The sequence below is a fragment of the Pan paniscus genome, chromosome 18, assembly GCF_029289425.2.
Source record: "Pan paniscus chromosome 18, NHGRI_mPanPan1-v2.0_pri, whole genome shotgun sequence".
In the NCBI taxonomy this organism is placed as follows: domain Eukaryota; kingdom Metazoa; phylum Chordata; class Mammalia; order Primates; family Hominidae; genus Pan; species Pan paniscus.
In genome coordinates, this window is record NC_073267.2 from 23811917 (window position 1) to 23832661 (window position 20745).

The window sequence follows — 20745 nt, forward strand, 5'->3', positions numbered from 1 at the left end:
TATAGTTCAGAAATCAGAATTTCTCAGATTTTGAAAAGATCACCCTGTACATTTACTGTATGTAACTTCATACCCCCAGCAGTGTCTGGGGAAGCACCTTGTAAGCAAACACATTAATATTTCTGTGAAGAAATCTGTGACAAGCCACACTAATTGGAATAAATAGAGACTATAAATAAATAGCCTCACATTACTTCAGGTCAAGTTTTGCTGATAAATAAGTTTGACTTAAACTTTGGGGGAAAACTTGCAGTTTTCAGATTATTTTTGGACTTCGGAATTGCAGATGAGGGATTGTGGACCTCTGTAACATTTCCTTTTAAGATATAATTAAATAAAAATATTTTAGTTGATTTAGGTCAGGCATGGTGGCTCACACCTGTAATCCCAACATTTTGGGAGGCTGAGACAGGCCAATCACCTGAGGTCAGGAGTTTGAGACCAGCCTGGCCAACGTGGTGAAACCCCATCTCTATGAAAAATACAAAATTAGCTGGGCGTGGTGGTGGATGCCTGTAATCCCAGTTACTTGGGAGGCTGAGGCAGGAGAATCACTTGAACCCGGGAGACAGAGGTTGCAATGAGCCAAGACCACACCATTGCACTCCAGCCTGGGCAACAAGAGCGAAACCATCTCTCTCTCTCTCTATATATATATATATTTCTATATATATATATTTTTAGTTGATTTAAAGAAAAGTATTAGGAAAATCACAAGAGGACAGGTGAAAAACTGCTATGAAAAAATTGAGAGGGTGAAATTGGATCATTTGAAGGAAGGGAAGCAGGGTATCTAATGACCTTGCGACCCTTTTTTCTGTCTGTATACAAGATTAGGGGAGTGTTTGGTGGGAATAGTCTGCTCTGATGAGGAGGCAGTGATTCTGGTGTTCCTGTTTGCTGTGTAATGTGGGAACACATTTTGTCCAGCACTTCTGGATAAAACACACAAACCAGGCTCGACAAACTCCCCCAGTGCCACATCACTTGTTCATTTCAAGAAAGATAGCCGAGGCCGGGTGCAGTGGCTCACACCTGTAATCCCAGCACTTTGGGAGGTTGAGGAGGGTGGATCACAAGGTCAGGAGATTGAGACCATCGTGGCTAACATGGTGAAACCCTGTCTCTACTAAAAATACAAAAAAATTAGCTGGGGTGGTCACGTGTGCCTGTAGTCCCAGCTACTCGGAAGGCTGAGGCAGGAGAATGGCGTGAACCCGGGGGGCGGAGCTTGCAGTGAGCCAAGATTGCTCCACTACACGCTAGCCTGGGCGACAGAGCGAGACTCTGTCTCAAAAAAAAAAAAGAAAGCCGACCTTCAATCACTTCAGCATCCTGGACAGTTCCGAGCAAATTGCAGGCATAGTAGCTGTTTGAGGGCAATAAATAGCAGTCCTCAAAGCCATTGAGCAAATACCTTCTTCCCCTCTGGGGCACTCTGCATGGGACAAGCAGCTTGGTCTTGGATGCTGGCATTTTGCTAAGCACTTTCTCTTGGTCTTGTTTGGAGTGCTGTTGTGCTGCTTCCTTGTACAGGTATTTATCTATTCCAGAAATCCCTACTGATCACCTACATTGTGGCAGGCTCCAGGGTAGGTGAACCTAAGGATGCACAGGTGAAGGGGTTATCACATAGTGCCTTCAGGGGCCTAAAAGGTAACATAAGGTGCAGTAGGCTGGGTAGAGACCGAAGTGAACTGGAGAGCCCTGTCTAAATGTGGAGGCTGCTTCTCATTCCTAGCACATTCATGCAGTGTGGCCATGTGGGCCCAGGATTGCTGAATTTTCCTTTTCACTTTTTTCGAGAAGAAGTCAGAAATCTTCATTTTCATATGGAATTGCTTGATAATTAAATGTTGGCAGCCAATCTGAATTTATTTTTGAAAACACAGTGCCGTAGGCCTAGAGATTCAATCTGGCCTGTGGGTCGTGAGTCAGCAACATTGATAAAAGAGATAATTTTTAGAATACAGACTCTGTGTTAATGGTATATGGAAGCCAAAAAAGTACCTCTGTGACCACCCCACCGTGTGTGTGTGTGTGTGTGTGTGTGTGTGTGTGTGTGTGTGTGTGTAGTGAGAGGAGAGGAGGTGATGCTGAATTTTAATTTTTTTGAGACAAAGTCTCACTCTGTTGCCCAAGGGAGTGCCGTGGCACAATGATGGCTCACTGCACCCTTGATCCCCTGGGCTCAAGCAATCCTCTCACGTCAGCCTAAGTAACTAGGACTACACACTTGGCTAATTAAAAAAACTTTTTGTAGAGAAGGGGGGTCTCACTGTGTTGCCCAGGCTGGTCTCGAACTCCTGAGCTCCGTTAATCATTCTGCCTCAGCCTCCTAAAGTGCTGGGATTGTAGGCATGAGCCATGGCACTTGACCGACCAGATGCTGAATCTTGGAGAACAGCTGGCGATGAAGAAGAAACAGTGTTCCAGGCAGAAGGAGGTGCACAGAAAGATGCTGCCTCTAGGGAACTGTAAATATTGGCACCCACTCTCCTGGAGTGAAGAATGCCATGTGTGAGGCTGGAAAGGTGGGCAGAGTTTTTTCCAGGAGCCTGAACTGTGTTCTGGAGTGGGGTTCCTGGAAGGGCTTTACACAGAGGGATATGATTCCAGGGAAGTATCTACCTGGACAAAAGAGGAGGAGAGGGTGACTGACAGGAGTGGAAGGGATGAGGGAGCATAAGCATCTTTCCCAGATTCTTCAGGGCCTTTAGAAAATAAACATGATGATATAGAGTCCCCTTCGTATTCCAGTCCCATTGGAATGAGTCACCAAGTCCTTTGATCTGGAAGTGACTTCAGAAGACACCTTGTTCACAGTCCTTGAAGACATAGTCTGGCCGGCAGAATTTCCAACTCATGTTGTCCATAGCAGATATCACCAATAGATGACTGCATTTTCCCTCCATGGAGCCCTCACAGAGCTCATCACATGGTGCTCAGGCAGTCAAACCAAAGGATCAGAATCAGTCAGCAGAGGAGATGAGTTCTCTATGCTGTCTCACATTTATCCCCAAAGCCCAGGGAGGCTGTGTAATTTCTTCAAGGTGACACAGCAAGTATGTGGCAGAGCAGGGGCTCAAATTCAGGCCTCTGATCTTTAAGGCCTGTGTTTCCCCCTCCACATCAGTGTTTCAGGAGGTGGAAGACTTGAAGCACTGGGAAGCTGTCTTGCATTGCATTAAACAACATTGCCACATAGGGAGGAAATCATGCTTCCCTTTTCAACTCTCTATTAGTACTTCTAAATACCTCAAGAAGGAAGTGTCAATTTAACCCTGTATAATACATTTTATATTCTCTCTCTCTTTTTTTTTCAAGAGGCCAGGGGTTCAGATATTGTTGGCGGACAAATCTAGCTAGGATTCAACAATATTGTTTTATTTTTATTTTGCGGCTCCTATTTAATGCTTGCTTATGGCAAGTCTGCCGGCTTTCCATTTTTGGAAACTTCCATTTTTAAATTTTCTATTTTTAAATGCATTTACTTTGGTAGTGCAAGAGTGATCTAATTTTAAGGAAATATCTTAAAGAGGGCCACACATGATACACACAAGGGGATGACAAAGTTGTGTGCATCTTGCGCGGACGCCCGAGATGTGGGAAATCCGGGGAGGGGCCCCGTGTGAGGGTGCTGCCCCTTTGCCTCCTGCAGGAGCTGTCCGCGGAGCAGATCGCCTCCCTGGGTCCGGAGAACGCCGCGGCGGTGACCCACGCCCAGCGCCGGCGGCTCAGTCCACTGCAGCTGCAGAGCCTCCAGCAGGCGCTAGATGGCGCCAAGACTCACTCCTGGCAGGACGCGCCCGCTAGCGCCGGTCCCACTAGAACCTCATCCTCGCGTTCTCCCGCAGGTGAGCAGAGCCGCCCTCTGCCCCGCGTCCCAGCCCCACTCTCCTTCCTTGTCCTCCCTGTCAGGCCTGGGGTGGGGAGGTTCTTAAGATTCAGAGCGAGGTCTCTGACAGTCACTGGGGATTCTGCCCTCCGTGAAAAACCCAAAGTCCCTATCAAGCTTCCCTACCAAGCTTCAGAATTAGTGATTGTCAACTATGGCTGCCCTTGGGTGGGGGGCATTAAACATCTTCCAGTTCTCCCGCCCCTACCCAGGACGCATAACATCAGAAACTCAGGACTAATTTCATTTTAGCCGCTCCTTTGCAAACTCCCTCCTCACTATCCAATAATAATGAACTATTATTATTATTATTATTATTATTATTATTATTTTGACTCAGAGTCTCGCCCTGTCGCCCAGGCTGGAGTGCAGTGCCGCGATCTCGGCTCACTGCAACCTCCACCTCCCAGGCTCAAGCGATCCTCCCACCTCAGCCTCCCAGTAGCTAGGATCACAGATGTGTGCCACCATACCTGGTTAATTTTTGTATTTTTAGTAGAGATGGGGCTTCACCATGTTGACCAAGCTGGTCTTGAACTCCTGACCTCAGGTCATCTGCCCACCTCAGCCTCCCAAAGTGTTGGGATTACAGGTGCGAGCCACCAAGCCTGGCCTGTCCAATATTAATTAATTCCACCCATGTTTACTGGGCACCTACTATGTTCCAAGTCTGCAGTAGGGGCTGGGAATACAGAGGTGAGCAAGATAGATAAGGCCCTCTTGTAAATGAAGAAGATATTTCAAATCTGACAAGACCAGGGAGGGTGATAGTGACTGAGGGCTGAGCTAAGATAGAGAAGCCTCCCCAGGGAGTGGCATTGGATCCTGGGAACATGGCCTTCTTTCCTTTTTCTCCCCCATGCCTTTCTTACAGCTCTCCCCATTTCCCCTTCACTTTCTCACTTCTTTGTGGTGCCTTCTGTTCTTAACACCACATTTGGACCATGCTCTGGGGAGATAGCTTCTAACAAGATGGGGAACAGAGATGTTCCCTGCCCTCATTGAGCTCTCGGTGCAGCCTGGCGGGGAGGGAAGACATGTACCCTGGTGAACATGAGGCAGGTGCTGGGTGCTGAGATGGGGAACACACATGGGTCAGGAAACCTCCTAAAGTCAGTGATGTCTCAGGTGAGACACAAGGTGAGAAGAAGATGGGCTTAGCGAGGTAGACAGTGTCTCAGGAGTAGGTACCGGCATGGGCAAGTGCCCAGAGAAGTCAGAGGACTTGGTGCTTGACTAAAACCTCCACTCCACATTTTCCTGACTTGAATGTCTCCCTATCCTGCCTTCACATAGGGATGGTGAATTGGAGTATTCCCCATTTCTGCAGCCACAAGTGGCCAGAGGTGGCACTTGAAAACATAAATCATGCCTTTTGATGTATTATATTATTACTTTAAAACACTTTTCATCGAGGCTGGGCACATTGGCTCATGCCTGTAATCCTAGCACTTTGGTAGGCCGAGGTGGGCGGATCACCTGAGGTCAGGAGTTTTGAGACCAGCCTGGCCAACATGGCAAAACCCCGTCTCTACTAAAAATACAAAAATTAGCCGGGTGTGGTGGGGGGCACCTGTAATCCCAGCTATTCGGGAGGCTAAGGCAGGAGAGTTGCTTGAACACTGGGGGCAGAGGTTGCAGTGAGCTGAGATCATGCCAGTTCACTCCAGCCTGGGCAAAAGAGCAAAACTCCATCACAAACAAACAAACAGCAACAAAAAAAAACTTTCCATTGAAATATGATATGCATATATTTAAAAGTTATTTGTAAATGTTATAGCATTTTGCATGAATAGATAATATGTGCAATAGATAATGCACAGGGTTCCAAATATATAAAGTCTGAAAGGCATGTGGTGAAACCTTGTCCTCCAGCCCCTGTCCCCCAGCCACCCTGTTCCCTCCCCAGAGGCAACCAATGTTAGCAGCTTCTTGTGTATTTGTCCAGAGATATTCTATGCATACACAGCAAATCAAATATAGATGATCTCTGCACTTTTCACAAAAGCTTATTATACACCTTATTCTGCACCTTGTATTTTTCACCTAACCATATACTTTGGAGGGAGTTCTGTATCTGTGCACAGGAGCTGTGCCATTGTTGGTTTTATGGCTATGCCGTAACTGTATTCAACCAGAGGTCTGTAGATGGACCTTGCAGTTGTTTCTATTTTTTTTTTTTTTTTTTTTTTTGCTGTTATGAACAATGCTGCAGCTCCTGACCTGATATAATTTGCATCTGTGCAGTATATCTGTAGGATAAACTCTTCAAAGTGAGATTGCTAGATCACAGGGTCTGCATTTATAATTTTGATGGATGTTGGTCGGATGTGGCAGCTTATGCCTGTAATCCCAGCACTTTGGGAGGCTGAGGCAGGTGGATCACTTGGGGTTAGAAGTTTGAGATGAGCCTGGCCAACATGGTGAAACCCCGTCTCTACTAAAAATGCAAAAATTAGCCAGGTGTGGTGGCACATGCCTTAGTCCCAGTTACTAGGGAAGCTGAGGCAGAGGAATCGCTTGAACCTGGGAGACAGAGGCTACAGTGAGCCGAGATGGCGCCATTGCACTCCATCCTGGGTGACAGAGCGAGACTCTGTCTTCAATTTTTTTTTTTAATGGATGTTGTCAAATCCCCTGCAGAAAGGTGTGACCAGTTTTCCCTTGAAACAGCAGTGTCAGAAAGTGATGAGGGCCCCTTAAAAAGATGTTCCCTGCATGTCCCTGGCTGGGCAAGATCCTGGATGCCCCTCCTTCATTCACCCCAAGGGCCTAAGTGAGGGCTGGGAGAGATGCTTAAAATACAAATTCCTGGGTCTCCTGGCAGACTTGCTAAATCAGAATCTCCAGGGGATCCTGGAATTGGTGTTTCTAACAAGCTCCCTAGTACATGTTGACTGACACAATCTCATTTAATTCTCACTCCCCCACCCCTCCTCCTCTTTGGGGGTCATTGTTCCCATTTAAGAGACGAACAAATCAAGGCTCTGCATCAAGTGGTCCCAGAGAGAGACTCGGGGAGTTGGACATGATGTGTCTACCTTCTGCTTGCTGCCAGAACTTCATATGTACTCTTATTTTGTATTTGCTTTTAGGAGCTCTCCAGTCGTGGGGTCTTTGGCTTGGTTGTCCCCTGCTGGTTCTAATGGCCAAGCTCCTGTGGTGAGTGGCCTGAGCGCATCGTCCTGTGTTGCCCCAAGCAGCTGGCCAATGTGTGTAGAGACAGGATGCTCCAGATGGTGGGACACCGTTCCCTGGATCCAGACCCTCATCTAGGGCAGGGAAACCCTGGGGCCTTGATGGTGAAAATGCACCCCAAATGAAAAATAATTATTAAAAATGATCTTGCAAATTATTTTTAATTTTTTTTAATTTTAATTTTCGTTAGTACATAGTAGGTATATATATTTATGGGGGACATGAGATGTTTTGATACAGGCATGCGATGTGTAATAATCACATCGTGTAAAATGGGGTATCCATTACCTCAAACCTTTATCCTTTGTGTTACAAACAATCCAACTGTACTCTTTTAGTTATTTTAAAATGTGCGATTAAATTACTATTGACTATAGGGTCGGGTGCAGTGGCTCACGCCTGTAATCCCAGCACTGTGGGAGGCCGAAGCAGGTGGATCACCTGAGGTCAGGAGTTCAAGACCAGCCTGGCCAACATGGTGAAACCCCATCTCTATAAAAATACAAAAATTAGCTGGACATGGTGGTGTGCGCCTGTAATTCCAGCTACTCGGGAGGCTGAGGCAGGAGAATCGCTTGAACTGAGGAGGCAGAAGTTGCAGTGGGCAGAGACCATGCCACTGCCCTCTAGCCTGGGTGACAGAGTGACTTTATCTCAAAAAAAAAAAAAAATTACTGTTGACTATAGTCATCCTGTTGTGCTATGGAAGAGTAGGTCTTACTCATCTTTCTGTTTTTTTTGTACCCGTTAACCATCTGCCTCCTCCCCACCAACTCTCCCATTACCCTTCCCAGCCTCTGTTCACTCTCCTTCTACTCTATCTCCATGGGTTTAATTGTTTTGATTTTTGATCTTGCAAATTCTTAAGCCCACTCATCTCCTCAGCAGGAAGCCCTTCTCTGTCCCATTGCAGCCTCTTTTGTTTTCCAGCTTGGAGACAGAGAACCTGCGGGGAAGGAAGGGTGTTTTCTGTTAACAGCACGAGACCCTTACAATCAAGTTGCTGCCTTCACTTTAGAGAGATACCAGAGAGAGGCAGTGCAAGAAAAGGCACCATTTTAGCCAGGGCCTCATCTAGTTTCTACTTGGGCTTAATTTCACTTTCTTGAAGCTACAGGCTACATTGGATTTCTCCTCTACGATATTTAGCAGAGCTGAAATAAATGAATCCCTGAGCAGAAGCCAGTATTCTTGCCTGATTGCTGGGACTAATTGATGTTTTGGTGGGCACTGCATTGGTTGGAAATTAAAACATTTAACATGGCTCAACGTTAAATCAATTTAAAAATACATTTTTCAGGTGTCTTCCATTTCCTTGGGACTCAGCTGAATGGATGGCTGTGAAGTTATCATTAAACTCTCAAAATATTCCCTGTTTTTGGTGGAGATGGTGGCAGCTCTTCTGGTTTTAAGTTGCTCTGGGCTTTGGGGAATTGGTTGAAATAAAAAATAAAAGTACATTGGGTAAGTCAGTCACTGATGTGATCCTGGCGGGCTGAGAAAACTCCACCCACTGGCTCGATCCTGCTAGAATGAAGTGACTTCCGGGAATTGCCAGGATGCTTTTAGCCTTAGGTTTAGGAAGTCAGGGCTCAGGGAAGGGGGGCAGCAGTGGTGTTTGCAAACACCTTCTCGAAGACAGCATCACAGCTGCGTGTCAGGGCGTTTCCCTGGTGGCATCCTAGGTGCTTCTGTTCTGCCATCAGCACACCTTGGGTTCTCCTCCTAGTCACCTATCCACAGTAGACATCTCATCTGGAGGTAAGAAAACTGCATGTTTCTGAAAATCTTGGTGTCCCTAAAAGGCGGTGGATTTTACAAAGCGTCATGAGTAGGTGTTGCAGAGGCTGGAGTGTATTTTCAGAGGTCACGTGGTTTTATAGAAAACTAAGACTGCAGTGTGAAAGGTGTGATCCTGCACGTGTTATTTAATGTCTGACTTGGTTTTCCTTCATCCTGGCAGGGAAGTGGCAGCAAATGGGTGCTCCTCAGGTACAGAACATTAATTTTTTTTGTTTTTGTTTTTGAGATGGAGCCTCACTCTGTCACCCAGGCTGGAGTGCAGTGGCATGATCTTGGTTCACTGCAACATCCACCTCCCGGGTTCAAGTGATTCTCCTGCCTCAACCTCCTGAGTAGCTGGGATTACAGGCATGCGCCACCATGCCCAGCTAAGTTTTGCATTTTTGGTGGAGACGGGATTTCACCATGTTGGCCAGGCTGGTCTTGAACTCCTGGCCTCAAGTGATCCGCCTGCCTTGGCCTCCTAAAGTGCTGAGATTACAGGCATGAGCCACCGTGCTTGGCCCAGAACATTAATTTTCTTACAAACAGCAGCCCCCAGTTTAGCTGGGCTGGACCAGCTGCTTGGAGAGGGGTTCTTGATGAGAACGTGTCTGCACAGACTCCCATGAGGATGTCCTTGGATCTCAATCGGTATTCTCACTTTCTGCCGGTCTTGGATTATCCTGGACAAGAAAAAGCAAACAGTAACAAAATCCACTCTCCTGTGAGTCAGGCTTCACACTGCCAACTTCATGTAGCTTTTGTATTTCATCTCTTTCTGATCTAATTCCTGTTTCTTTCCTCCCATCTTGAATAATGACTCCCATTACAGAGGGCTGACTCTGGGTCAGGCTGTCTAAGGGCTTTCACTGTGTCATTAGCTCATTTCATTGTGGCCATGCTCCTGCCGGGTAGGCACTGTTAGGATTCCCATTTTCCAGATGAGGGGACTGAGTGTGAGAGAGGTTAAGGAGCTCTTGTCTAAGCTTCCCAGATAGGACAAATTTGAATCCTGACTTCTTTATCTCTGCACTGTGCTGCCTCCTGGACAGGTGTCCTTTAACTTCTCTAATAAGTCAGATCAGAGAGAGATTCTGTAAATCCCTTCACCTCCTCCTCTAGCGGGAGGACAGTTTGCCTCACAGCACATATAATTGGTGATCACCCCAGGCAGGAAGACAAATCTAGTTGATGCCCTGCAGGAACCCCAGGGTCTCAGGTTGAAATGCGCAGTCCTTTGCATGCAGGAAAGCAGCAGGTCACGCTGGCAGGTGCTGCTCCCATTCACCTTTCAATGTCAGCTCTCCTGATGGATTTCTAGCCTCCATCCTTCACAGCCCTCCTCAGCTGGAGGCAGGGATCACTGGCACTTGTATGCAGATCACAGCATGTTGGCTTTGGTTCTTATCGGCCAGGACCTGTGCCATTCTGGCTTCTAAATTTTTTGAATATCACCCCAGTTAGATCCTTTTGCAGAATCTCTACCTTCAGGCCCGCTCCAGACACCAAGCCTGGCTTGATGGGGGCTGCAACTTCAGCCTAACATCCAGTGGAACTTACAAGGAAGTTATCCTCTCTAGTCCTGGTACCCAGGGGTTCAGCCACAGCTGCTTGTGATGGGCTGTACTACCAAACAGAGGTTACTGTGTCTTGGGGCATGTGTGTGTTTACTCTGCTTTACTGAAGTCATGGAAGAGAGTTACAACACAGTAAACAACTTAATATTCAATACTAGGCATTTTTTGTCCTTAAAAGTCCTTTGCCCACTTTTGTCTCTTGAGGGGCCTTTAGAAATATTGGGCCAGGCGTGGTGGCTCATACCTATAATCTTAGCACTTTGGGAGGCTGAGGCAGGAGGATCACTTGAGGCCAGGAGTTCATGTCCAGCATGGGCAACATAGGGAAATCCTGTCCCTACCAAAAAAAAAAAAAAAAAAAAAAGGCTGGGGGCAGTGGGTGGGTCACTCCTGTAATCCCAGTATTTTAGGAGGCTGAGGCGGGCAGGTATCTGAGCTCAGGAGTTCAAGACCAGCCTGGGCAACATGGTGAAACCTCATCTCTAGTAAAATACAAAAAATTAGCTGGGAGTGGTTGCACATGCCTGTAGTCCCAGCTACTTGGGAGGCTAAGCAGGAGAATTGCTTGAACCTGGGAGGTGGAGGTTGCAGTGAGCTGAGATTGCACCACTACATCTGAGTCTGGGCAACAGAGTGAGACTCTGTCTCCAAAAAACGAAAAATTAGCCCCCGCCTGGTGGCACACACCTGTAGTCCCAGCCACTCAGGAGGCTGAAGTGGGAGGATCGGTTGAGCCCAGAATTTTGAGGCTGCAATGAACTATGATTGTGCCACTGCACTCCAGCCTGGGTGATGGAATGATCTATATCTATCTGTATATGAGATATATATCTCATATACAGAAAAGCGTAATACAAACTACCTATGGTATTGGAAGAATCCCAGGAATCGTTGGAGGTCTTGAATGAATTTGAAGAGGGTACTCAGTTCAAGACTACTTTAAGACACACATTTTGTAGATGTCCCAACTAGACACTGTGTGGCCTGGGAATATAGATGTAGATGGATATCTATATCTATCTGTATATGAGATATATAGCTCTCATATCTTATATATATGAGATATATTTCATATATATAAGAAAATAATATATATGAGATACGTATAACTCATGTATATGATAATATATCATATATAAGATAATATATGAGATATATATCAAAGATTATATTTAGATATATAATATATCTATATTATATATAGATATATAAGCTATATATAATCTTATATATGATATATATTTCTTATAAATATATTATAACATAATATAATTGAAAAAAAGTAAACATTGCAGAATTCCCAGGCCACACAGTATCTAGTTGGGACATCTACAAAGTGTGTGTCTTAAAGTAGTCTTGAACTGAGTACCCTCTTCAAATTCATTCAAGACCTCCAACTATTCCTGGGATTCTTCCAATACCATAGGTAGTTTGTATTACGCTTTTCTGTTGTCGCTTCCCCGATTACTGATTGTTTCCGAAAGAGACATGGGCTTGGCTGATCCATGGAGATATCTGCAGCTTGCCAGCAGCTGAAGTCTTTATTTGCCTTTATCTCCGTTGTGGCCTCTGATGAGCCAGACTACAGAGATGCTGATGAAATCTGGGAGGCAATGGTGGAGGCTGTAGTTTCCCAGGAGAACTCTGGCCCTGGGGAATTCCTTCCAGTCTCTGAGTCCCTGTGGCACATCTCCATGTGTGGCGAACTAGGTGATTGCTCCTAGTGATTCTGCTTAGTTCCTTTATTAGAATTATAAGCTTTTTGCCATGTGACTTTGTAGTACATCTCAATAGGTAGAGTCTAATTCCTTGCCCTTCTAACTTTGGGCTTTGGTCATTGGAATGTGAGCAGACACAACATTTTTCCCCCAGCAGAAGTTTTAAATGTGCTGCATGATTTGACTTGACCTCTTGGCAATTGCTTCTCATGTGAAGGGACATGTGGAGCAGACCTGAACTCAACCCAAACCTTGGAGCCAAGCTGAGCTCAGCAGAACCTAGCTGAGCTCAGCCAAGCCAAACCCAGTGTAATCACAGCCAATCTGAAGACTCAGAAGCAAGAAACAAATATTTGTTATAGGGATCTATTGGGATTTGAGAGTTATTTCTCTTTTTTTAAGTTATTATTTTTTTTTGAGATGGACTCTCACTTTGTCACCCAGGCTGGAGTGCAGTGGAGTGATCTCGGCTCACTGCAACCTCTGCCTCCTGGGTTCAAGCACCACTAGTGCCTCAGCCTCCCGAGTATCTGGGATTACAGGCATGTGCCACCTTGCTTGGCTAATTTTTGTATTTTTTGGTAGAGACAGGGTTTCACCACGATGGCCAGGCTGGTCTCAAACTCCTGACCTCAGGTAATCCACCCACCTTAGCCTCCCAAAGTGCTGGGGTTATAGGCATGAGCCACCATGCCAGGCCTAGGGAGTTCCTTGTTATTGTAGCAAAAGCTGTCTTATATATCATGTCATTAACATGCCCACCTTACACAGTGCTGGTCCCATTCTGATGACAGGAAGATGATACATTTTATCCTTTACCCTTACCATCATTTACTATGTACACTATGCCCATTTGTCAAGCTCTTCTGCCTCCAAAAAGTGCTATGGTACTTGATACCCGATAATGGTCTTTAACTTCTGTCATGCACCCATTTATTTCCCATCTTCAAGACCAAGGGTCCTAGAAATCACAGGAAAGCTGGGGTCAGAGCTTATACTCATAACATGGTGGTTCCACCTACTTTGCCATGGCAGACTTTGTATCTCATGGCTCACTTAACTACTTCCCTTGAGCACTCACTGTTCTAACACTCATTTCCCCCAAATCTACAACTTAGCTTCTCTCCCTGGTGCAATCAAGGCCCTTTTACCTGGAGTCTCCCAGAAGGATTTTCAGGTCATGTGCTATATTAGGTCATCCTTAGGGAAGAACGTTCCAATTGAAGAAGCCATCTGACTCTCCCCCAGGTGTGTGGTCATCTTCTCTGCTCATGCTGGAAGATGGAAGACCCTTTGAAGTAACTTAGTTCAACAAGTCTGCCCTTAAGTTGTCTTCCCCCTGGGGATCTGCCCCATCTTCGTCTTCTCCCTGCCACACCAGGTTCATTGAGAGCTCACTCTCCCCCATGGTCCTCTCTCATGCTCCCTGGCATCTTGCAACAGGGAACTTGAGATGCTGATGGGCAGTTGGGTGGATTCTCAATGGTGGCCAGTCCAGCTCCAGGACCTGCCATACTGGAAAGGGTTTGGGGTTGGAGGAATCGGCATGACAACTCACCAGCCTGTATTCCACCCGAATGTAAGCTTCTGTGGGCAGGAGGCTCATCTGTCTTGTTCGCTGCCGTGTTGCTACTGCCAAGCAGTCCCCAGTAGGCTGGTCATGGCTGGTGTCCATTACATATTTGTGCAGTGTATGGGTGAACATACACACGTCCTTTCTGAAACAAAATTGAACTCAGTAGGACACTCACTCAGGCAAAGATTGGGAAGCTTTAGATCCATTCTGGAGGAGGGCGGAGATAGAATCAGAATATATTCATTTAACAAACATTTATGGAGAACCTACTTTTTTGGCAGACCCCATGCTACAGAAACAACAGTACACAAAGCCCTGCTTTCATGAAGCTTACAGTCTACTGGGGGCTGGGAGAGGCAGACCATAAACACACACATGCACACATATACATGTTCACATCCACACACCCCTGTATCAGATAGTGATAAATATTATGGAGCAAAGAAATCTGGAGGAAAGGATCGACAGCTCCAGATGGTGATGGTAGGGATAGGGGTGGTGGAGAACAAGCTTTAATAAAACATTAGGTGGTCAGTAAAGGCTCTGCCCTCAAGAGGGATACAATCGCTTCTTAAAGGTCCCACCTCTCAATGCTCCCACTTTTGGGATTCAGTTTCAACATGAGTTTTGGGGGGTCATTTGAATCATAGCACATGGTGTCCACCATCAGCTCTAAGTTTACAGCCTAACACTTCCGCAATAACAAGAAAGAGAGAGAGAGACAGAGAGAGACAGAGAGAGAGAGAGAGAGAGAGAGAGAGAGAGAGAGAGAGATCTTTCCTAGTTACTTCAGCAAAAGTCCCCAGGTTAGGTCTGATTGGGCTTGCTTGAGGCAGGTGCCCATTTCTGATCTGACCACTGTGGCCCAGACAATGGTTACACCAATTGGCCAAGGCTAGGTCTGATTACCCTAAATCCTACCACAAATAACATTGACTGAGCAGGAAAGGACTGATTCCAGAAGAGATCAATTACTAAAATGTGGTAGGCAGAATTCTGAGATGGCCCCCAAGATCCCTGCTCCCTGGTGTGCACAATCTGTGCAATCTCCTCCTCTCCAGTGCTGCACAATTAGAGGATGTGATGGAATAGCCCTGCCCTGACTGGGCTACTAGTTAGTTGATTTTGAGTTAATCAAAAGGGAGAGCATCTGGGTGGGCCTGACCTAATCAGGTGCACCTTTAAAAGGGACTAGGCCCTTCCTGAAGTCAGAGATGCTCAAAGTGTGAGAAAGCCTATGGAGAGGCCACAGGGCAAGGACCTAGGTTTGTCTTTAGGAGGTAAGAGAGGTCTCTGGTCGATAGCCAGCAAGAAAACAAGACCTCAGTCATATTGATGCAGGGTAGATGAACTCCAAACTGGGGCTTAGCCTGTGAGGGTTCTTGGCCTTGCCCAGGAAAGAATTCAAGGGCAAGCTGGAGGTAGAAGAAAACAGCTTTACTGAAGCGGTGGTGTTACAGCTCCTGCAGTGTTACAGCTCCATGACGGCTCCTGCAGAGCAGGGCTACCCTGTAAGCAGAGAGTGGCATCTCTGGGCAGTTTTGCAGTCATATTTATACCTGCTTTTAATTATATGCAGATTCAAGGGTGGTTTCTGCAGAACTTTCTAGAGAAGGGGTAGTAACTTTAGGTCATCAGGTCATTGCCATGGAAAGGGGTGGTAACTCCCAGGTATTGCCGTGTCAATGGTAAACTGACCTGGCACACTGGTGGGTGTGTCTTAGGGAAAGCTGCTTCCCTCCCAGCTCTGTTTTAGTTAGTCCTGAACTTGGTCCGGTGTCCAAGCCCCACCTCCAGAGTCAAGTCCTGCCTCCTATCTCAAGATAATCAGAAGGAGCGGAAGTCTGAAAACAACCAATCATCCTGGAAGAAGACCCTGAGCTTTAGATAAGACTACAGCTCCAGCTGACACCTTGATTTCAGCCCCATGAGACCCTGAGCAGAGAATCCGGTTGAGCCGTGCTTGGATTTTGACCTATAGAGCTGTGAGATAATACATTTGTGTTGCTTTAGTTGATGCACTTCTGTCAATTTGTTACACAGCAATGAGAACTGAATAAAGGAGAAACAAATGCTAGGTAGACAGAAGCGACAGATGTGCATGAGGAGCTGAGACAGACAGCTGCCTGGAATTGAGCCTTACTTAGCCTGGAAGGTATGACTATGTCTGTGAATCCTCATTGGAAGAAGTTTTATTGGTCAGACATCCTGTTCCATGTCAGCCTCTCCCTCTAGGATCTTTTGCTTCCTGCAAGGAGTGGGGCCTGGTATGTTTATCTTTTGCATTTATCATTTATAGGGACTCAGCATCAATTCATCCTTTCCCACAGTATTGTGAATTTCCTTTGGGGAAGCACACTTTTGGTACTCTCCAGTGGATTAGGTGGCATTAGACCCACCTTCACTCCAGTGCTGGGCCCTGATTCCCTTAAGTCAATTAGCATACTCCATTCCCCAGGCCATAATGACTGATTCAGGGATGGACCAAAGAGAGCCAGGCTTTGGATTTTTTATTCAACTGTCAGAGTAAAGAGAAAGAACTTCTCTTTCCTCTGCACATGAATTGGGCAGCCATCTTGAAATAGTAAGAAGAGAAGCTTTATAAAGGAATGAAATTAAGAAATGGAGTGAGAAGAATGGAGTTAAGAAATGGTGTGAGGTCAGGCATGGTGGCTGACACCTGTAATCCCAGATCTTTGGGAGGCTTAGGTGGGTGGGAGGATTACATGAGCCCAGGAGTTCGAGACCAGCCCTGGCAACATAGTGAGACTGCCAGTTTCTATAAATAATGAAAAGAATTAGCTGGGCATTGTGGTGCATGCCTGTGGTCCTAGCCACTCAGGAGGCTGAGGTGGGAGGATTGCTTGAGCCTGGGAGGTTGAGGCTATAGTGAGCTGAGATTGCACCATTGCACTCCAGCTTGGGTGACAGAGTGAGATCCTGTTAAAAAAAAAAAGAGAGAGAGAAAGAAGGAAAGACAAAAAGAAAAAGAAAGAAAGAAGGAAAGAAAAAAAGAAAAAAGAAAGGGTGTGAGAAACACTGGGTCCTGGCAAAAGATTTTGGCACCTGCATCAAACCATACCTGCAGGTTTGCCCCTGGACCTTTCAGTTATATGAACAAATATGGGTTGGATTTCCTTATACTTACAAGTAGTTGGGTTGCTTTCTTTTTTCCTGTTTATTTTTCTTGCTCATGAGATGCACACAAATTGTTTTTTATTATGGGTATAAGTGATCACAAAGTGCCCGTTTTCTCTATAACCTGAACAGAGAGAGTATGGGCATCTCAGCTTCACTGCGCCACAGCATCAATCTTTACCCTGAATTCAGCTTTGATGCACCTGAGTGCCTGATGAGCTACAGGGATCCTGTTTTTGAAAACTTTACGTGGGTGACAAAATAGCAAAATAGTGTGTGAGGCCTTTGCCTTGAGACCTGGGTTTGTTCCGGAGACAACTCTAATGGAGGAGAGAGATTTGCTCCTCCCACTCTCCTCGCTGACATTTGGCCTCAGGGGACTGAGTCATACCCGACTGACTCCATGTATATAAGTTTGAATGGCAGTCTGGTAGTCCAACCAGGTGATGCTTCCTGTCCCCTGAGGGTAGCCAATATCATCTCCTGCTTTTCTTCCTCCTGATTTAGCATCACTCAGGGCAGGAATTCCGGGCTGGAGGAGAGGGGCCTATAGTTCTCTTGTATGGTCTGAGTTTGCTCACACAGCAACCTGCTCTTATCTAGTCTGATTTTTTTCAACGGCATCCTGTTGTACCTTGTCATCTGGCTCTGTGGACAGGCCTTTCTGGTCTTCACACTGATGCAGGTTTGTTAGTTTTTTTCCTGCTTGTTAATGTATAGTCAGGAATTTAACATCCTTGACTGTCCTCATCATCGGACACCCTCACTAGTCTTGTCAAGTCTTAGCTATACAAATGAAAGCATGGAAGCTTGGAGGTGATATGTCATGATGCTGAATCCTAGGACTGAGCCCCGTGAATATGCTGTTAAGGTTCTTCAATCCCCACTTGCCTTCTGGGCCTGCCACTCTTGCAACATCCTTGTGTCATGCTCAAAGACCTTTGCAGTGCCCAGTTCTGTGTTTCCTAACAGTGTCTTTGTTTTGGGTGCATTCTTTGATATTGGATGCTTGAAATGGACTAATCAGGTCCTGGCAGGCAATGGATGCACATTAAAATCAATTACTTGAGGACAGTTTAGCAAAGAGAGTATTTACAGAAGCATGGACTGGGTTAAATGAAACAAAGGATGTGAGGTACTCTGAAATTGTCAACAGCACAGAGCCCTTACCAACCAGGTCTAAAAGGGAAGGGGAGAGAGACTCCTGGAATCCAGAAAGAACTGTAGTGTGATTACTCAACCTTCCTACCCACTGCATAGACAAAACCAGTTTGCTGAGACTGTGGTATTGCAGTGAAGAAAGAGTTTAATTAACTTGAGGCTGGCCATGTGGAAGAACTGGAGTTATCACTCAAATCAGTCTCCCCCAAAACTTGGAGGTTGTGGTGGTTTTTCTTTTCTTTTCTTTTGTTTTTGAGGTGGAGTTTTGCTCTTGTTGCCTGGGCTGGTGTGCAATGGTGTGCTCTTGGCTCACCGCAACCTCCGCCCCCCGAGTTCAAGTGATTCTCCTACTTCAGCCTCCCAAGTAGCTGGGATTACAGGTATGTGCCACCATGCCCGGCTAATTTTGTATTTTCAGTAGAGACAGGTTTTCTCCATGTTGGTCAGGCTAGTCTCAAACTCCTGACCTCAGGTGATCCCCTTGCCTTGGCCTCCCAAAGTGCTGAGATTACAGGTATGAGCCACCGCACCCAGCCTGTGGTTTTTCAGAAATAGTTTGGTGGGCAGAGGACTAGGCAATGGGTGCTGCTGATTAGTTGGGGATGCAATAGAGGTGTGGGAAATGGTCCTGGTGCTCTGAGTCCACCTCTGGGTAGGGGCCACAGGACCAGTTGAGTCATGAGTTACAAGTCCAGGTGGGGTCAGTTATTTGCCAGAATGCAAAGTCTGAAAAACATCTCACAAGACCAATCCTAGGTTCTATAATAGTGATGTTATCTATAGGAGCAATTGGGGAAGTCACAAATCTTGTGACTTATAGAACAATGGCTGGTTCTAAAACTATGCCTAAGACTATGCCTCCATTTTAGCAGAATTCAGGCCCCTCCCTAATCTTGTGGCCTTTCCTTAGTTTTACAAAGGTGGTTTCAGCCCTGAAACAATGAGGGAATCAGTTTTAGTGGAACACTATTATCATCCTTGCTTTCAAATTAAACTCTAAACTAAATTCCTGTCCAGGTGCAGTAGCTCACACCTGCAATCCCAGCACTTTGGGATGCCAAGGCAGGCAGATCGCTTGAGCCCAGGAGTTCAAGACCAGACTGGGCAACATGGCGAAGCCCCATCTCCACAAAAAATACAAAAAAGTTAACATGCGCCTGCAGTCCTAGCTACTCTGGAGGCTGAGGTGGGAGGACCACCCTGAGACCAGGGAATTCGAGGCTGTGGTGAGCCGTGATCATGCCACTGCACTCCAGCCTGGGCGACAGAGTGAGGCCTTGTCTCAAAAAGCAAATAAATAAAATAAAATAATTCATCCCATGATTAACTTGGCCTATGCCCAGGAATGAGTGAGGACAGTTAGCCTGTGAGGCTAGAAACAAGATGGAGTCAGCAACACCAGATTCTCTCACTGTCATAATCTTTGCAAAGGCAGCTTCAGTAGCTGTGAGAAAGAGCCGCCCAACAAGGGCTGTAGCAGCTTTTCCCAGTGGCGCCAATGCTTCCCTAGTCCAGGCTCTGGGGAATTCTCTCTTGGAAGACGCAGCAGGCTGGAGTTGAGGGTGGGGACTTTAATCCTCCTCTGCACATTGCCAGGAACCACCTTTTCCCTTCCAGAGCAGACTTTCATTTTAAAAGTTATTTTGTGTTCAGCTTCTGAAAGTCCATGTGTTTGCTCATTCCCAGGAGAATTTTTATGACTTCTACACTTTTAAAAAGCTCATGTGAAGCTGCCTGGCTTTCTGTCTAGGTTTTGGATACCTTCTGCTTGCGCCTCCAAATCCGCTGTCCGTTCTTCTCAACTCTGGTGTGCCCAGGGAGCCAGACTGGCCAATGGGGACCCAGTAGGAGATTGGAGGGTGGAAGGGGAGGTCAGGGTATTTATTCCCTTGGCTTCTTTCCTTCCGGGCTGAGAGTTTGCAGTGGCTCAGTTTCTCCCTAAAGGCCACAGTTCCTGTTGGGCAGCTCTGTCTTACAGCGACAGCTCTCTCTGGGTTCCGGGATTCTCTCTCTCTCTCTCCTTCCCTTTTAGACCCCACTGTTGATAATACCAGCGTGCTCCACATCCTTGTTTTCTCTTAATCCTGTCCACACTTCTGTAAATAATCTCTTTCCTAAACTGTCCTCAATTGCCCCATTGGAGTGTGCATCTGTTTTTTGCTGGGGCCTTGATTGCTCCATTTCAAACACCCAGTGTCAAAGAATTCACCCCTGAAGGCTGCAAGGGGAACCTCAGGGAAAGCTTCCGCAATGTCTGTCTGTTTCCAGGTGGTAGTCCACCTCCGGCGTAGCCTGGGCCAGGTCAATCAATGCTGCCTATTTTATATGATCAAGTTTGTCATTGAGGTCGTGAAGATGCATACCTCTTACTTCTGGCTTGGGGACAGTTGGGCACTGCCCCGTAGTTAATGACTGTGGATACAGTTCTCAAATTAATCTGGGTGTCAGCTGAGTCCATCAGCCAGTGAGTAGCCCCTGATTGCGTGGCCAAGGAAAACCAAAACTCCACCAGGGTTTCTGCAAATGACTGTCTCAGGACTCCTTCTAGTTGCATGCTATCGATGTACCTCCTTGCCCCAGGTGTGAATCCTCTGAAATAATTCATAGTGGAACATTGTGGTAGACAGCTTCTAAGATGACCCCAAATGATCCCTGCCACCTCATATTCATGTCCTTTTGTGACCCCTTGCCCTG

The 20745-nt window shown here is 46.3% G+C and overlaps 1 protein-coding gene and 1 long non-coding RNA gene across 5 annotated transcripts in view; one reads left to right on the forward strand and one right to left on the reverse strand.

Annotated features, from left to right (window-relative positions):
• OTOA (otoancorin) overlaps window positions 1-7408 on the forward strand; it is an 82468-nt gene extending 75060 nt beyond the window's left edge. For all 4 annotated transcript variants that reach the window (XM_055099999.3, XM_055100002.2, XM_055100001.2 and 1 more), the window contains 2 exons: window positions 3662-3857; window positions 6994-7408. In XM_055099999.3, coding sequence (XP_054955974.2) covers window positions 3662-3857; window positions 6994-7064 — 267 coding nt within the window. In that variant the 3' untranslated portion in view covers window positions 7065-7408. The remainder of the gene's footprint in view (window positions 1-3661; window positions 3858-6993) is intronic.
• A 1087-nt stretch (window positions 7409-8495) lies between these two features.
• LOC134729422 (uncharacterized) lies at window positions 8496-13894 on the reverse strand. Its single transcript, XR_010110517.1, has 3 exons — window positions 13735-13894; window positions 13328-13450; window positions 8496-9564 (listed from the first exon to the last, which is right to left on the reverse strand). It is a non-coding gene; the product is annotated as an uncharacterized LOC134729422 (long non-coding RNA).
• Window positions 13895-20745: the final 6851 nt, after the last annotated feature.